Here is a 12,907-nt window from a genome sequence, read left to right as displayed (position 1 = left end):
AAAATAATTATCGTTATAGAAAAGGGAGTGATTAAAATATTCTAAAATTTATTGCACTGATGATTGTACAACTCTGAATACAGTAAAAAACTGAATTGTACGCATTAAATGGGTGAATTTTATGTTATGTGAACTATATCTTAGTAAAACTTGTACCAAAAATCATAGAAAATCATTAGAAGACCTTAAAGGTAAATGGCAGTGATACTTAACTGCTGAAAGTTTGCAAACTAACTTGTTTGTATGATCCTATTCTAAAACAATATAAAATATTGTGTGCTGACTTGGTATTCGAACTCTATTGGTAAGATAATTTACTACCTTTTTTTGCTATTTATTTTTAAAGGCCTGATTGCTGAGACGCTCAGTCAGAAAGTATGAATGATTCTAGGCAGCAGTCTCTGTTCTTCATCACACTTCCAGATTTAAACAAACTCTGTGCTGTCAGAATAATACTGAGTAATAAGGTGGCAGATACTGAGATAAGGACTATACAAATGAAGATGTGCAGGTAAAAATACATCTTAAAACTAAGACTTTTAAACTTTAAGACCTATAAAAGCTGTTTTAGAGGAATTTTCTATAAAGCAAAATACTCATTCACTCAATTTGTGTTTATAATTTTAAAATAAAGGAAGTCTTTTGTTCTGACCAGGTATATTGGATTACATTTAAGCAGGGACTTAAAATACTTGCAATATAATTATGTCACTGTTGAGTTTTTATATTTGCGACGTCTTATGTGCTTTTTAAAAGTTTAAAATCTCCACAGACATTCATGAATTAAATTCAGGCTCCCAGAAATGTAGAGGTCCTAATTAATCAATATTTAGGGAATACCTACTGTTTTCCAGTAGGTATTTCTAGTAGGCAGGGCCCTTAGAGATCCTATAAACATCTTAGATTAGTAGTTTCTCAATTCTCAAGTCAGTATGAGACACTGAGAAATATTTCTCTAGGATCTGTCTCAAAATATCTGATCCCACATAGTCATTGAAAAACAGCTTAAGAGGGCCAGGCATAGTGGCTCATGCCTATAATCCCAGCATTTTGGGAGGCTGAGGTGGGCAGATCACGAGGTCAGGAGTTCGAGACTAGCCTGGCCAACATGGTGAAACCCCATCTCTACTAAAAATAAAAAAAAATTAGCTGGGCGTGGTGGCAGGCACCTGTAATCCCAGCTACTTAGGAGGCTGAGGCAGTTGAATCGCTTGAACCCAGGAAGCAGAGGTTGCCATGAGCCAAGACCGTGCCACTGCACTTTAGCCTGAGCAACAGAGCGAGACACCATCTCAAAAAAAAAAAAAAAAAAAAAGAAGAAAAGAAAAGAAAAACAGCTTAGAGGAAACCTAAAGTATAATTCCATGATTACTGAGGACTCTCCTTTAAATTGTTTGAGGCACTCAAAGGAAGAGTCATAGAATACATGAGAAGATTCTATATTTAAATGAATTGCTTAAAGAAGAACAAACAACTAGAAGATACCCAGAGGCAAGAAATAAGGAAGCCACTTTTGGGGTGTCCTTCATTTTCCTCTTATTTACAAAGTTTTTCTTCTCTCTTTTGCATATTTTCCCACCCAAAGGCATTAGGGAGCCTGTACCCTTCCTGCTAAAGTATAATTTGATACCTGTTAAGGACTTAATCTGCGACTCCTTTTGGAAATACTAAAATAGGTAGAAAACCTAAAGTGAGGTTTTTCTTCTGTTTGCCCTCAAATTGAAGGTAGCCATGCCCACAGAGTGGGGTTATCTTAACTCACCCTGGTTTAACAGAGAGTCTTGAATAGAGATTGCAGAGCTCTCTCTATTAGCATTTGGCTGTGTCAGATAATGGCAGACCTTGCCAAGGCAAGTACCTGATACACCTGGGTTCCAACAAATATGAAGCCACCAGAAACAGATTGTTGGTTTTCTATGTTGCCTATGTTGGTTTTCAAGGTAACCCTATATACATCCTAATGGTTATTTTAATTTGTTTCTTTGATGATTACTAATGTTGAAGGTTTTCAGATTTCCAGTTGTATTCTTTTTGTATTTTTCCTATCTTGAACCTTGAAATGAAATTATTAATGGTAATTTGATTCTGATGATGTTTGTTTTAAGTTCATTTGGCTGTTGAAACCACTACCTAGTTCTTTCTGGCTTGGGAAGAATTTCCTTTCTGAAGGAAAAGGATTTAGTCAGTAGCTCTAAATGTTTAAGTGGTTGGTAACTTCACTGACAGGTGAATCCTTAGACTCTTGCCTCTGGTGCCCCCTGCCCACCACCTTTTTTTTTTTTAAAGGAAAAATGGAAGAAATAGGAGTTAAAAGAGACAGATTCTTCACTGTGTGTAGATTTCTTCAAGTATTTAGGACAAAACTTGAGTTCTAAAAGATGAATTTAGGTTCACAGATGAAAGAGGTTAGGAAATTCAGATGCAGGGACAAGTTCTCATGTTAGTATTAGTATCTAAAACTTCCTAATTCTCTTAATTCAAATATTGCCTGAGTACCTACACCTACACTGTTCAAGGTGCTATGCTAAGTGTGAGGAGAGAAAGTCTCTAACACAATTGTTGGCTAGGAGAAACTTAACATTTTAGCTAAGCAAATGTTTAAAATGTTCCAATAAAGTAAGAACAGACAGTGAGTGTATTACTCTGTTTTCACACTGCTGTAAAGAATTACCTAAGACTGGATAATTTATGAAAAAAAGAGGTTTAATTGACTCACAGTTCCGCAAGCTTAACAGGAAGCATGATTGTAGGCCTCAGGAAACTTACAATCATGTCAGAATGGTGAAGGGGAAGCAAGCACCTTCTTCTAATGGCAGCAAGAGAGAGTGGTGCGGGGAGGAAGTGCTACACACTTTTAAACAAGATCTAATGAGAACTATCACAAGAACAGCAGTGGGGAAATCCACCCCCACGATCCAATCACTTCCCACTAGGTCCCTCTGCCAACACTGGGGATTATAATTCAACGTGAGATTTGGGTGGGGACACAGAACCAAACATATCAGTGAGCAAGTCCACTTTGTAATATATTTCATCTCCACAGGCAATTGCTGTTTTTGCATCAAGATATTCTTGCATCGCCTGTGTCTGGAATATTAAACCAAATTTGGGTGGTGATGGCGGTTAGTATTTTAATATTTTTGAAATGTTATTACTAGTTGAGAACAATATTGATAAATAATAATTTATGTATTCTAGCTAAAGTTAAGATGTTTATGAGGATTAATTGATTAATCACAATATGTTATAGGTTAATTGGATTAACAAACTAATATTGAAATGCCTGATGTGTAAAATCCATTTTTGTGGTTCTAATTTAACATTTATTTTTCTCATTATAAATGCTAAGATAAAGACTATTAATGAATAAAACATGCTACAGTATAATTTTTAAGATAGCACGGGCTTGATACAATTTATCATATTTTATTCAAAGTTTAGTTCTTTTATTTTTCTCCTAGGTCTTGGTTATATGTCCATCTCGTATTTTCCCTCCCTTCCTCCCTTCCTCCCTCCCTTCTTTCCTTCCGTTTTTTGAGACAGGGTATGGCTCTCTTGACCAGGCTGGAGTGCAGTGGCTCCATCTCAACTCACTGCTACTTCCACCTCCCAGACTCAAGCAATCCTCCTCCATCAGCCTTTTGAGTAGCTGGGACTACAGGTGCACGCCAACATGCACAGCTAATTTTTTGTCTTTTGTGTAGAGAGAGGGTTTCCCCGTGTTTCCCAGGCTGGTCTCGAACTCCTGAGCTTAAGCAATCCTCCTACCTCGACCTCTCAAAGTGCTTAGATTACAGGCTTGAGCCACCGTGCCCAGCCATATTTTCTTATTCTTAATAAAGTTTTTTTAAAAGGCAAGCTGTTGGTGAACAAGTAAATTAATATCTTATTCGTATCTTTTTCTACCTAAACATCTTTATGGAACAAGGACATTATTTTACAGTACTAGTAAATTCAAGTATGTGAATTTAAGCAAGGGTGATAAGAGGAAAGTAGCTATCTGTTTTTTAAAAAATATATTGCTTTCTTACAAAGGTATTCCGTGAACAAAAAAAAAAAAAAAAAAAAAAAAAGTTGATGTTTAAAAGTAGAAAATGGGATTGCATACATACTATTTTGAAACTTGCCATTCATTTCCCCTTTAACAGCCTTTCCTGGATATCTTTCCATGTCAGTATGCATATCTTCCTCATTTTTAAGGCTGTGAAATACTTCATTGTATGGATGTATAGTAATTTACTTAATACTTTCCAGTGCACATCTGAGTCTGTGCTGTTACAGTGTTTCAGAAAGCATCATTGAAATTGTATCACTTTTGTCTGATAGTTTGTCGGTTACATTTTTAGAGATAGATTGTAATGCACTTTAAACTATAATAAAGATACTGCTAAATTGCTGTCTGAAAAGCTTTTTGCTGGATTGTATGTTAACAAAAGGTCTGGAAGAAAACCTGTTTTTCCATACCCTCACGAACACTGTAGATATTCACGCCTTTAAATAGTTGTCAGTCTGTTGGGTTACAAATAATATTTTCCTTTAATTTATATTCCTTTTATTAATGAGTTGGAGCACTTAGGCCTTTGAACATGATCTTCCATTTATGACTATTTTCCTTATTCATGCCTAAGAATTATATATTAAGAAACGTGTTAAATATTTATTATACAAAATTTATTGGCCTTTTCCTTTATATGGATACTGGGGTCATGTCACTCCTAGAAAGGCTTTCCTCACTTTGAAAATGTGCCCACAGATTCCAATTCAGGGAGGGAATGATCATCACTTCTTCTCCAAGGCACAAATGCTAATTGGATGATGGCCTGATTCTTTGCCCTCTACAGAATAATGCTTAAAATCTTTATTGCATTATTTAATTATATATTTATGTTAAGTCCTTTTTATAAATGTGGATTTTTGTTACAGATACCATTTTATAAAGCAAGAAAACTTAATGCCTATGTTGAAAAATATGGAGCTAAGGTAAGTGTTAAAAAATGATATTAATACCATATGTTGTTTATAGTGATTATATGTTTCACTCCTTTTGTCAACAAACAAAAACTGGAGTATCTTTCTCACAGATTATTGTTATACATATGAAAGAACCCAATACATTTTTCCTGACAGTTATTATGTGCACATTTAGTGTAGAAAGAGGAGAAGAGGCTTTTTTGTTGGATGCTTTATTTCAGGCATTTAATGTGGCATAATCTTTTTTGCCATATACATCTTCAAATAAGTGAATCTCGTCATTTTCACAGATAAACCCAGAGAGATGAGATTATTGCCCATATTATATAGCTAATATGTAGAGAAATAAAACATTATAGATTGTATTCTACATGGTGATGAGCTTCTGGATCTTCACAAAGAGAAAGATGGTACAGTGGTTAGTATTCATTTACTGAGACCCCTCTGTGTCTCAGTAAATTGAGTCATGGAGCCTTGACTAGAGCTCTCTTCATGCCTCTGCATGTAACTCTGAGACACTGTCATTGGTTATCCCAGAAGCCCATCCAGCTGTTACTGCTGGCCTCTGTTCCTAAGTCTAGTAGAGTTTGGGATAATGAGGTTTCTAGTCATCTTTAAAATGAGATGTTGCCTTTAGGTCCTAGGCAAGTAAAATTTCAGTAACACTTTCCAGTTCCCTGAGAAATCTTTGAATGACCTGAAAGTTGGTTCTGGCCATCAGTTACAATCTGTGGGAAAACAGTATTATTCAAGAGCAATGAGGAAAGAATATGTTTACATCTCTTTCCTGAGACAAGTCTTTGGTCATCTAAGGATTCTGGTTATCTTGAAAGGCCATTTACAAACTAGCTATGAGAACCAAATTTACAGTATGTCATTCACCTAGAACTAGGACTTGGGTCTTTAAGCAATCTCTACCAAATTCTATTATTTATTAAGGCCTAAGAATAGGTAACATTTTAGTATAGCAGATCCTTGAATAAAATAATTTTGTTCAACATTGTTTCAATATAACATTAATAAGAAAGGAAAATAATTCAGTTCCCAGTCAAGGCCACTGTCTGTGTGGTTTGCACCTTCTTCCCTTGTCTGAGTGGGTTTTCTTTTTATACTCCGGGTTCCTCCCACATCCCAGATATGCACACATTAAGGGAATTGGCATGTATAAAGTGTCCCAGGCTGAGTAAGGGTGGGTATGTGTGTGTTTGCCCTGCAATGGAATGGAGTCCTGTCCAGGGCTGGTGCCCACCTTGCACCTGGAGCTACCAGGATAGGCTCTGGCCACCCACCACCCTGAACCAGAATAAGCTAGTTGGAAAATGAATGAATAAATTGATACATGAATACAAATTATTATAAAATAAATGTTCATAGAGTATACAATAATCATACAGATGCACGTAAATGATGCAGTACGAAAGCACTGAGGGAGCCTGTCATATTTGTGATTGTTTTGAACTGTGTGGTAGTAGGAGGTGCTCCTTAAAATTTTCACTTTGCAAACATTTATTCTTTGATTTTACCCACCACCACTACTACCACTGTCATTCACTGATTCACCAAAAATTGGGTGAATAATTCTTACTTGTTTTTATTAATCTTTCTTAAATGTATGTATAGCTTACATTTATTTCAATGTTAATATTACAAGTGTTTTTGGTCTTTATTTAAAAGCTTAGTGATTTTTTGTGACCAGAACTATGCCATAGGAACTTTTAATTGTATCAGTTAGCCTATAGTTTTAGCAATAGCCAAAACCAGTATAACAAAATTGGTTTTGTTATATGTCGTTTAGCTTAAAGTCATGGTTTGTAAGAACTTATCAATGACATTAAATGAGGACTTACTGTATTGATTTAATAAAGCATTATTTATACTAAGCATCATCATTTTTTGTGTACTTTATAAGAAAGAATGAAAAATTAAGAAAATATCACCCATAGTCCTTATACAATAATAAAAATGCTTTGTACTTTATTTTTCTTCCACCTTGTTAATTCACACCTATGACTTTATCAGTACAAGGTGTCACATCTCCAAAATGTTTAACATTTTTCTGTTTACACTCTTATCCTTTTTCCATTTATCTCAGTTTTCATTCCTATAAACTAAATTTTTGTTACCTTCACTAGACTTTCCAACCCTGAATTCTTTATTATTCACAAGCTTTCTTCCAGTATCACTTGTTTTTCTACCCTCATTGAGCTGTTATGGTTATGCTCAGTTTTTCTTTATATGAATACTTTTCACATAATCATAATCAGCAGATATTTATTGAACATCTGTAACATGTCAAGCACTGTACTTGATACTGGGGATAAAGCTGTGAACCAGATAAAGTCTCTGCCCTTGGTAATCTTATAGGTCTTATTTTTCTAATTTCTTAATGTGGAAGCTAAGGTCATTGATTTGAGAATTTCTTTGTTTTGTAATATAGAGACATTTCTTCTAAACACGTTCATGCTATACATTTCTTCCTAAACACGTTTTATTTTGATTTTGTTCAGTTAAAAAATACGTTATAATTCCTGTTTGATTTCTTTTTTGATCTATGGGTTATTTTGAAGTGTGTTATATAGTTTCCAAATATTTGAGGATTTTCCAGGGATCTTTTTGCTATTGATTTCCAGTGTAGTTGTTGTTAGAGAATACGTTCTTTATAACTTGAATCTTTTTAAATTAATTGAGGTTATTTTATGCCCCAGAATATAGTCTATCTTAGTAAATGTTCCTTGTCCATTTGAGAAGAATGAGTATCCTATAAATGTGTTATCAAGTATTCTATAAATGTTTATTGGGTCACATTGGTTGATAGTGTTTTTAAGTCTGCTATATTCTCACTTATGTTCTGTTCACTTGTATCAGTTATTAAGAGAGTAGTATTGAAGTCTTTACCTGTAATTATGAATTCATCTGTTTCTCCTTGAAGTTCTGTTTGTAGCCCTTAGACAATTGCTGCAAACTCTCCAAAATGAGGCTGCCCTTGGTTATTTTGGAGGAGTTTCTTAGAGAGATAACAATCCATTGTTCATGCACATCCTGAAAGCAGTTTTCCCTGCGATGGGAGTCACTCACATAGAAAAGGTGGTAGAGAATTTGTCCCTGACTTTAGCTGAAGTGATGACTCACACCATCTTTGCACTGCAAGGCATCCAGGTCACCAACCAGGATGGTTATGAATGACAGAATTGCCCCATACTTCCTCCTTGCGTGCCAAGGCTGAGTCTGTGCTGATAGATTTTGCTGTATCTGGATTAATTCCTTGGGCCATAGAGAAAGTCAATACAGAAATTAAGAGAGAAATCCACCTAGCTCTCTAAGGAAGACCCTGGTGGTTTATGGGGTTTATTCAACTGTTTGGGTCTGGGCCCCTGGGGCCATGTTTGAGGTCAGCATTATGGAGTCCTAATTATAGTAGCCTTAATTAAATTCTGTATGAGACAGACTGAAGAAATTTGGTTCCATCCTCTGCCAACAGATTATTCAGTTATGTCCTGGAAACATTCATCAGAAGTCAAAATGGTACAAAACTTAGAGATGGATAATATCGGGAGACAATTTTCCTTGACTTTCTCATGCTTCTGCATGTCCTTTTTCACAGGGGCAAAGCCAGCAATTTTTTCTGGACTGTATTTTCAAGGATGTTTATATATCAAACAGCCTTGGCTCTTTCTCCAGCCTTGGGTAGCTTCCTCACATGTCTGTGCTAATCCATACTCAGCTGACTCTCTGTTGACCTCCAGAGTTTGATTTCTGTGCAGCTCTTTCCTCTCCCATACTTTGCACTGAAACCTCTAGCTTCCTAGACTTTCAGCTCTGTCTCCTTAATTCAGCGAGACTACTGGCCTCTTCCTAGGTTCCCCTGCTCTGTACTGCAGCCTAGAAACCCTCTATCATCAAGAAGCTGGGGAAATCCTAGGGCTTGTCTTGTTCATTTCCCATCTTTTGGAGATCACTGTTCTTTGTTGCCTGATGTCTGATATCTTGTGAACTGTTATTTCATATAGCTTGCCTGGTGTTTTAGGCATTTCAAGTGGGAGGATAAATCTGGTTCCTATTACCTATTGGTCTTAATTATAAGTGAAAAATCTTAATTTTTAAAATTAATGTTGTATTATACAAGTAGAGATATTCTCTTGGTTGCATGTGTGCCCATGCAAGTATGTATTGTTTTCTACAGTTGTGGCAGGCAAGGTCTCACTAACTCAGGCCTCCATTACAACTGTTCCAGCACTGACTGAGTAGCAAGGTTAAACATTAAAAGCTAATTGAGCCTATGCCCTTATACAAAGGCTGAAATGTAACAAAGCACCCACCAAGAGTTTTGCCTAGGCTTTTCCTGGGCCTTGAAGCATGACAAGATAATGAAGGAATTCTTAACAGGACCCTGTTAGGATTAAACAAGTTTTATTGTGAGGCTAAAGAAACTCCTTAGGCCTCCACAAACAAGTTTATTGGGGTCTAAAGGAACTCCCCAAACCTTTATTTAGCAGGAGACAAGGTAAGGGTAATCACCCCAGTACCTAGACCCATTTAGATTAAGTAAACTTACTGAGGTTCCAGAGGAAGGTCTTCAGGACTCAGACCTTAGTTATAGATTAAAAGAAGTTAATCACTTATGTCTTTAGATAAATGCACACTTATACATAGACATACAGCTTAGAAGGTATATAAGCTCTGGAAAACTTTGTAATTTTGAGGTGGTCTGGCAATAATTTCCAGGCCTTCTCCCTGTAACCAGTTGCAGAAAATAAAAACTCTCTTCCTCCCCAGTTCATTTGCATCTCGTTATTGGGCCACAGGAAATAGCAGCTCGACCCTCAGTTTGGTCCAGGAACAGAGTGAACAATAATGAGAACTATTACAAGTTTGTCCTCATTTGGATTTCTCTTTGTGGAGCAGAATACAAAGTAAAGATCAAGGTTTTTAGCATAGAATTCTCAAGATTTAGACTAATTGGCCAGGGTAAGCAGGTAGTATTTGGCCATGATAGCATGACAATAGTAGCGGTTTTGAAGTGAATATATTTGAATACTTCTTTAACTTTAGAACCAGACAAGATTAGCTCTAGCAATGGCTATAATTTTTACCTAGAATACCCCAGTTTGTTGGGTGGTGATCTAAATGGGCAGTCGTTTCCTATTAGTATATACATACACAGCAATTGCTCTAAATTTGTCCATATTTTGCCATTTAATATATTTAGATGGAGGCTCCACAAAGAGTAATTCCTGTAATTCTTCAGAACTGCCTTTCATATTCATTCACGGCTAGACTTGCTCCAGCCTGGAATAGAACTGGCCATCTCTTGATACAAGGTAACTTTATCTTTTTAGTCTTTAGGGCTTTCTGAACTAGATTATTTCTGTTATGTGTGTATTAGTCTGTTCTCATGCTGCTAATAAAGCCATACTGGTGACTGGATAATTTATAAGGGAAAGGTTTAGTGGATTCACAGTTCCACATGGCTGGAGAGGCCTCACACAATCATGGTGGAAGACAAAGGAAAAGCAAAGGGATGTATTACTTGGCAGCAAGCAAGAGAGCGTGCTCATGGGAAATCCCCTTTATAAAACCGTCAGCTCTCATAAGACTTATTCGCTATCACGAAAACAGCACAGGAAAGCCCCACCCCCATGATTCAATCATCTCCCACCATATCCTTCCCACAACATGTGGGAATTATGGAAACTACAATTCGAGATTCAGGTGGGGATGCAGCCAAACCATATCAATGTGCATCTGTTCTTAATTTTAAGATATATAATTTTTAGCAAATAATTCTTAAAACTGACCCAACTAGGCAATCTCAAGCAAGCCCACAACAACATAAATGTCATTTCTTTACTTTGGGATTATATACAGAGGCCTGATGTTTCTTTAAAAAAATTACTATATAATACTTGATACTTAGGAATAAATGTAAGTTACAAAGCAGTATGATAAAATGAACACAATACTGTTAAAACTGGGATGCTATCCCAAATTTTTCTTGAAGTCTGACTGTTTTCTAAATATTTCATAGTAGGAAATAGATATTTGGGGGAAGAATTGGTATTTCCATCCTTTTAATTGAAGAGATACCTTTTGAATGATTATATTTTTTCAACTGTCATCAGATATTACTTTATATAACAACTGAATTTTAAAGTATTTTCTTTAGCTTTGTTAATTTCACATCAAGCATAATTATAAATATCAAGCATGATTATGAGTTGTAATAATATGGCATATTCTGTGAATTTTTTAAGGAAGAGATTTTCTTTCTCAGATGGGAAAACAAAGTGCTGTTGGTAAGTATAAATGCATAAGTCAATAGATAATATAATTCATAGTTGCTAAAGAAAACAGTATCATATGCTGGGCATGGTGGATCATGCCTGTAATTCCAACACTTTGGGAGGCCAAGGTAGGTAGATTGTTTGAGCCCACAAGTTCAAGACCAGCCTGGGCAACATGGTGAGACCCTAACTCTACAAAATTATTAGCCAGGCACCATGCCTGTAGCCCCAGCTACTTGGGAGGCTGAAGTGGAGGGCCAGTTGAGCACAGGAGGTTGAGTCTGCAGTGAGCCATGATTGTACCACTGCACTGCAGCCTGGGTGACAGAGCAAGACCCTATTTCCAAAAAAAAAAACACATAACATAGATCATTGGGTTGTATAATTATTGATTAATCAGGTTGTATAAGACCTTAATTAGATATTATTGTAATCAGAATTTCACCTGTGAAATCACTTCTTGTTCGAAATGTACATTCTAGACTGTATGAGAAAAATTCATCCTAATTGGAAAAAGCTATATTTTTAATTTCTCTACTTAAAGAAAATCATGACTGTGAAGGAGTTTAATTCTGTACGCATTTATAATGTGTAGTTTCCAGAATCATATCATCAAAAATTCTTTAGTACTGATGTAAGTCAAAGCTTTATTTCTTATAAGAATAGGATTCTTTTTCTCCTTATAAAATTGTAAAAAGAGACACAGATGATCTAAAGTATACAGTTTACTAGATGGCCTAATCCAGTTCTTTCATTGATTTGCATGGTTGTGTTTCAAATAGACACTTTCCTAAACAGTAGTCCAGAGATAGCAGATAGATGAGAATCTTGAGTCACCACCGTAGACATTGTTAATCAATCATGGTAGCTTTTCACATCATTTGGGCATAGCCTTAAAATCCTGACCTGTAATCTACAGCTATTAGATCTGGTTTGACTTTCCAGCTAAAGCCTGTTTGCTCTCCTTGAACTAGTTTTATGTTTAATTTGTGTAGTGTCAGTCAGTGTGCCTGACCTCTGGGTTAATAGGTTCATTACCTACATCTAGTTTCATCTCCAAACACTGTCATGACACTATAGCTGTAGGGATTAAAAATAACAGTTTAGGAGAGGAAAATTCCTCACTCCTGTGTTAGGATTTTTTTTCTTTTATTGAAATGTAATACAATATGACAAATTTTAAGTGTCTATCTCATTGAATTTTAACAAACTAAACATTCTTGTAACCAGTTCTCAGATGAAGAAACAACATTAAGAGCACCTCAGAATCCCCCTCATGCTTTTTTCATGTACTAACCCTTCCCAAAGTCCCCACTATCCTTACATTTCAGAAGTAGTTTTCTTTATGAAAAAGAAAGGTAAAGACTTCAAGACTCTAGGACTTCAAGGCTCTAGGAGATCTGGAATATATCTGCCAGTATATTTGAGGATATTTGTTAGTAAAAGACTACTCAAGTCAGAAACATGGTGTGATACCTCTTTAGATTACAGAACAGGACAATCTCCATGTATATATAATATAGATCAGATTTGTGTAAGGTATTTGTTGGATTTTTCTCTTAACTGTGGGGTGTTTCATTTTTCTTATTGTAACCTTGCCTGTGACCTGCACCCCACACACATATTCATGCTGTTTCATACCTTTGTCCTCTTTT

General features: G+C 35.9%; 1 protein-coding gene across 1 annotated transcript in view; it reads left to right on the top strand.

Moving 5' to 3' along the window:
- Nucleotides 1–353: 353 nt before the first annotated feature.
- The window catches only part of C18H18orf63 (chromosome 18 C18orf63 homolog), a 37,494-nt gene continuing 24,940 nt past the window's right edge, over nucleotides 354–12,907 (top strand). The window contains exons 1-5 of the mRNA XM_077974781.1: nucleotides 354–511; nucleotides 3,044–3,122; nucleotides 4,924–4,980; nucleotides 10,178–10,289; nucleotides 11,223–11,264. Of these exons, the coding sequence (XP_077830907.1) occupies nucleotides 378–511; nucleotides 3,044–3,122; nucleotides 4,924–4,980; nucleotides 10,178–10,289; nucleotides 11,223–11,264 (424 nt within the window). The 5' untranslated portion in view covers nucleotides 354–377. The remainder of the gene's footprint in view (nucleotides 512–3,043; nucleotides 3,123–4,923; nucleotides 4,981–10,177; nucleotides 10,290–11,222; nucleotides 11,265–12,907) is intronic.

This window comes from Macaca mulatta, chromosome 18 (assembly GCF_049350105.2).
Source record: "Macaca mulatta isolate MMU2019108-1 chromosome 18, T2T-MMU8v2.0, whole genome shotgun sequence".
Taxonomy (NCBI): Eukaryota; Metazoa; Chordata; class Mammalia; order Primates; family Cercopithecidae; genus Macaca; species Macaca mulatta.
Note: the sequence above shows the minus strand (reverse complement) of the source record. Positions and strands in the feature narration are given on the sequence as shown.